Source organism: Athene cunicularia (genome assembly GCF_003259725.1).
Source record: "Athene cunicularia isolate RWA chromosome 2 unlocalized genomic scaffold, athCun1 chr2_part2, whole genome shotgun sequence".
NCBI classification, from domain to species: Eukaryota; Metazoa; Chordata; class Aves; order Strigiformes; family Strigidae; genus Athene; species Athene cunicularia.
In genome coordinates, this window is record NW_020799096.1 from 9,276,950 (window position 1) to 9,282,949 (window position 6,000).

The 6,000-nt window shown below is 34.9% G+C and overlaps 1 protein-coding gene across 1 annotated transcript in view; it reads left to right on the forward strand.

Annotated features, from left to right (window-relative positions):
* Window positions 1-6,000, forward strand: part of SUGCT (succinyl-CoA:glutarate-CoA transferase) — a 330,401-nt gene that overhangs the window by 137,674 nt on the left and 186,727 nt on the right. Inside the window, exon 11 of the mRNA XM_026843996.1 lies at window positions 4,152-4,254. Coding sequence (XP_026699797.1) covers window positions 4,152-4,254 — 103 coding nt within the window. The remainder of the gene's footprint in view (window positions 1-4,151; window positions 4,255-6,000) is intronic.

Genomic DNA, 6,000 nt, shown 5'->3' on the forward strand with positions numbered 1-6,000 from the left:
CTTAGTACAGGCTTTGCAGTAAAGCTCCTAGCAATGGGTTTGTTCTCCACTGGGGTACATATCCCTCTTTTTTCAGAGGTGTTTTCAGAAAGAGCCTGCATTCAAGCTTCGTACCACAGATGAGTACAATAAAAAGTAAATTCTTTTGAACTTCTAAAATACTGGTAATAATTGTAGAAAGCTAAGCTACGGATTTAAAATTAATCTACAAATAAATCATAGATAATTTAAATAGCATTTATGTGATTATAGTAGCTAGAACATTTCAGAGGGAAAAGGGACTCATCTGGAAAGATGTGAAGCTGTGGTGTGTGTGAATCACATGGTTGAGCTCTCCTGCAGTCACTGAGTATCACTGAGGTTCCATGGACAGATAAAAATTCATTTGCAGTGTCATGCTTTGGAGTTCAGATGCTGTACAGTCTTGAATGTTTTTTTCTTAGCTTAAGTTTGGAAGATGGACCACTGTTTAGCCTTGTGTTCCCTCAGTCTGTTTATTTATGTATGTATATAGAAACTACTTTTTTCCCCACTGAAAGACAGCAGATGACACTGTAAATTTTTCAGTTAAGAAAAAGAAATTATATACTAAGCAGGATTTATAAAAGACAATATCAAAGCATAAGAAAATGTTTTCAAACAAGTATTGAGGAGTAAAGGATTGGCTAGGCCTTGTAAATTCCTGATGATAGAGATTTTTATTTTCAGGAAAGATTTTCAGGTTTTTACTTCTCTTGGAAGTTTTTGTTGAAGGTCTTTGCTTGATATTTTGGAGTGCTGAGAATTATATCAATTGATACTTAGTAACCTAAACATCAGTCCTTTGCTGTAAAGAAAGCTTATGGTACTTACTTGTGTAAGCACTATTAAAAATCACATTTAGATGGAGTGAATGATACATATAGGTTAGCACCCCCCCTCAAAAAAAAAAAAAGATTCAAAGTTTGTGCATCTTGTGTAGCTGACATCAGAGAGATAAAATTGGGCATTTTTTTAACCATGCCTTATATTTTATCAGATTTTTGAAACAGTATTTCTCCCTTACTGCTGTACAACAGATATTTCAATATATAGCACGCAACTGAATGAACCAAATAGTTGCATGCTGTTGCTCTCAAAATGTGAATAATAGACCTTTATTGACAGTGGTGATGTTCCATTTGGGTTTTAAACAGTTTGCTTAACAATATGCTCTCAAGAGTCTCTCTTTACCACAAATAAAGGAAGCTATTCTACATCAGATTTAGGTCAAGAGTTTCAATTTCAAGAGAAAATGCTGTGTGTCTCCTTTGAGGGTGATAGAATGTGGGATTTTACATCTCTGAGTTCAAAGCTTTTAGGAATTCTCTCCAACCATCGATAAATAAATTAATAAGTAAGACTAAGACAATTGTTGGGTCCATTCAAAAGTATTTTTTTTAAAACAGAGCATCAATTGTTTTCTACAAAATTGTGGTTTTTTTTTTTTTTTTTTGGTCTGTTACAGAGGAAGGGAAAATCTAAGCAGAAGCTAAAATTTCAGAAATTCATACAGCCCGCAGAAATTTTGCAAAACATTCACTCACTTCACTGTATATTGAGTCACCCATAATAATGTTACTGAAGAATAATGTATGTCTTGAAAATTATTTAGATTTAGAATGACATCAGGAAGTAGCATACTAATTATGCAGATGTATGTAATTGACACTCCCATTGAAAAGAGTTCATTTCAGACTATCCTTTAAATCCAAAAGTAGTTTGCTTTTTTAAACTCAGGAGGATATTTATAAACTATTTCTTAGAAGTACAAGGAACATGACACAGCAGGGCTTATTCATTACTAATAGATCAAGGGAATGATGATACAAATATTAAGAATTACCATAATTTATTATTGGATGGTCTTCAGCACCATAGTTATGATGCCGAGTTTGAGTCCTCTTGTAGATGGTGCTGCCTTTTGTTAGAAATGAGATAGTAGCAGAGGTTGAGGTGTTGGAAAAAGTAGTAGCTAAAAAAGGCTTTTAATTTCTGAAAAGGGAGCTAGTGGGCCATGAATTATGAAGCATCTCAGGAAAGAAGTGTCTCAGTTGCTAGGAGAGTACAGCAGTTTCGTTTAAATAGCACCCATAACTGAAGGGAAACAGTTTTGCGTGTGAATCATATTTACACTGTGCAGTAGTTTGATCCCCAAACCTGAGTAATAGAAGGCTGTGAATAACAAGAATATACGGATTATGAGAATTGTTGGCAAACAGAGAGTACTGAAGGGAAATACAAATTATCTTTTGAGATTAAAATCATGCCTTCCTAATGGCTGCCATCGCTGAGAAAGGAAGGTTATCTGCCTCTCTATAGATACCTTTTTTTCCCAGTTTCCTGGAATGTACGTGGTTCTCGGTATGGTCAGCCATAGAGTACTAGATCAGATGGACCCTATATGTGTCCAAGAGTGGCATTATCTTTATGGCTGACTAGATCTTTACCATGAAATAACTTTAATATTCGATGAAGTGTGTAATTGAAGTATGCAATACTCTTATATCTGTTTTCTTTAGAAGTGATACTTCATTTTGCTCCATTTCTTCAGGAATGATGCTTCATTTTATAATACATTGTGCACTTTTAAAGCCTTTTATTTCTGATTGTTCTGGTTTATTGCTCCTTCCATTTCTACTAATGTTGTTAACCCCACATGTGTTCAGCAGGAGTAAAGCTTCTGTACCTGAGGAAGAACAGCGCAAAACTTGTGCATTTTCCTATTCATCTAGAGTGCAAAAATGCATCAAGTATTGGGATTTATTCCCTCAAAGCTTGGGGGAGTTGTTCCTGCGCAGGGAGAAAGATATTAAGTGTTAAGCTTGGATCCATACCTATGCTGTATACTTAATATTACTGTAACTTGTCACCATCACTATTTTTTTAAATTTAGTATAAAAATAGCATGAAATACTTTGCAGCCAATGCCTGCACATGTACAAAAGTAAGTTTACAAAGTTTGACTTTGTATCGATTTAGGAGTTTTTCTGCTTTTAGGCTTTGTCTCTATTAACTTTCTGTCAGAACTTGGAAGGGTTTTTTTTGTATAACATGCTAAAAGTAAAGCTGAATGTTACTGACATTGTTCCAAATAACACTTAGAGAACTCTAAACTGGTAAGCTACAGAATACCAGTAGTTGAGTGTCTCTTATCAAGGTTTCTATTAATTTAATTTTCATCAGGTCTTTAAATCACAACTAATTTCTGATTGGTGTTGTATGTATCATGAAGTAGACTTTTCTAATAATCTGGTAGACCTGTGTGTTATCTACCTTCATGAAATTTAATATGTAATCGCCAAATAAGTTCACCTTTGGTTCAAAATCCGAGATGGTTGCAGAAAATACCATCTCTCTGTGACTGGTATTGCTTCAGGAGTGGTTTTTTTTTTCACACATGTAACTCTGCCAGTCAGACAAGGAAAGAAAAAGTATTTAGCAAAAGAGGGGAAGTAGAGTGGTGCTACCAGTTATGGAACTGAACGCTTAGAAAGAAATAACTTGAGCTCTTTGTATGTGATACATGGAGCTCTCTGTTCATCAGCGTAGGCACAGTGTATATATGCTGAACTGTCTGTCCCTAGGGTAGGTTATACAATCAGAGAACAAATAAATATGTAATCAATGTTCTTATGTGACCAAAAAATGTTGTTGTTAATCCTGATGTATGTTTTGGATATAACGGAGGAAAAACATTATGGTACTTTACATCAGCTTTCGGTGAGCAGTGTCATATGTTAGACCGTACCCACATTGTATCTATCTTTTAGTTGTTAAATATGCATATAAAAGTAAACAAATGTGAAGCACATTAGTGTAATTAAGGACTGGAGGAAACCCATTGATCCTTATTTGAAACTGGTGATAAATTTAGCTTTACATCATTGCTGGATTGCTTCAGATGATCAGATAGAAATAGAAGTCAGTTCAGCTATGTTCTTCCCTCTATGTCTTTGGGTTTTGCATTTCTGAAGAACACGTGTCGTACATTTTCGTTATGTTATTTACTGCCTGGGAAGAAATCAGTGGGGAAGAGTATGGAAGCAGTGAGAGAGGGAGGAGATACGCTGTACATTTTTCAGAATCTGAAAGCACGATGTTGAAACCATATGCTTCTTATTTGCTCGTAGGTTTTCAGAAAAAGCAACGATAGAGTGGTTGCAGCTCTTTGAAGGTAGTGGGGTTCCATATGGCCCAATCAACAATATACAGCAAGTATTCTCGGATCCTCAGGTTGGTTCTCACCAAGTCTTTTCTATACATTATTACATGTGTTTTACAAATGCTGAGTAATGATCACTTTTCCTGCCACTCAGGCCTGATTTCAGCTACTTTAAAATGGGATTTGAGAGTTATATGGTGGATTGAATTTAAGCCAATAATATGGCATAATAAGAAAGAAATACATATCCTTAAATGAATTATATGCTTGGGAACACAATTTTTTCCTTAATGCATTAAACCGTAGGTATTCCATGTCTTGTATGAAGTCTGTCTTTCAAAAATGACTGGTAAAATGGGGAAAGAAACTGTATACATTATGTAATTGCATTTTGTCAGATAATATGCAGGAAAGTACCTTTCTTGCTGTTCACAAGCAGCCGATTTTCTGTATGGAGTATGGATAACCAGAATCTATACTGTTTGAAAAAAAATGGGCAACTTTTTGACTGGAAACAGAAAAATGAAGCACAAAGGTTGTATGCAGAAAGATGTTAACCTTTTCTTGGCCTGGTGGTTTCCCTGGCTGAGAACACTTCAGCTTTTTATTTATTTTTTATTTTATATTTTTCATCTCAGTGAATTGCACCTATACTTGATTATAAACAATGTTTTTACTTCTGAATATCTGTAGGTTTATATTATCTGCATATTCCCTGATCCCTACCCTTCTTCTCACTCTGTCTTATGATGGGTTAAAGGGCCCAACGCAAACCAAATTATACTGTCTTGAATAGTGTAAAAGAGTATTTTACAGCTATTCTATTGGGTGATGAATCTTCTTTTAATTAATTTCTAATAATGAGAGTTGCCAGGAAAATGGTTGAACATTGGAGGAAAAAAAAAAAGCAGCCAATTCTGTACGTGTCCATGTCTACTGTCAAGAAGTGTTTGTAAGGAATGTGTATACAATTGTAGTCTTTGGGAAAGAAGAACAGGCAAAACTGTATCTAAAGGAAATATGTTTAATATAAATGTTTGTTATAAATATGTTTATTACACTTTTAGAGCTGTAAGACATGAGGTATAAGAGGTATAAGTTTTTTGTGGTTTTTTTTTTTTTAAATACACTCTTTCTCCTTAAAATGATGTAGTACCATGCTGTAAAGTATCCGTGGGCCAAATTTTTCACTTCATAACTTTCACAGGGATTAATGTTGGGCTTTGAAGAACATCCAGCAAGAGTATTTTACTCAGAACGCGATTGACTTGGCTGTACTTGGAGCAACATTGGAAAAATAGTCTTTGCTTTTTTTTAATGCTGCAAATTGTAAGAAGTCAGGTCCACTCTGAAAGAGATGTTTTTTTTAAAAACATAGTATGTTGTGGGATGGCCATTACCTCCCAAATTGAAAAAAAAAGGTTAGCTTGGTTACCTTGCTCTTGTTAGAATTTCCCTAAATATTATTTATATATTTAGGTGATCCATAAGAGGTATCACAGTGCCTTGCAGTCAGATACCACCATATGGCAGGTTTTTCAAAATATTTTCCCATAAAGGGCCATAGTGATCTCTTTTTTTGTTGTTGTTTTTTTTGTTTTGGTTTTTTTTTCCCCTCATGAAACCACTTGAAAATGTCTTTTCTACACCCTTCTCTGAAATAAGTAGCCTTCAAACACTGTTCTTACTCTTGGAAATGAAATGTCAGTATTTGTGGCAACGGTGTATGTTATACATTTGTTTCATTTCTGGTGCTGCCTGCCTCCTTCAGCATTTTATCACAGTTGTTGTTCTGTTCAAGGGGTGGGTGCTGTCTC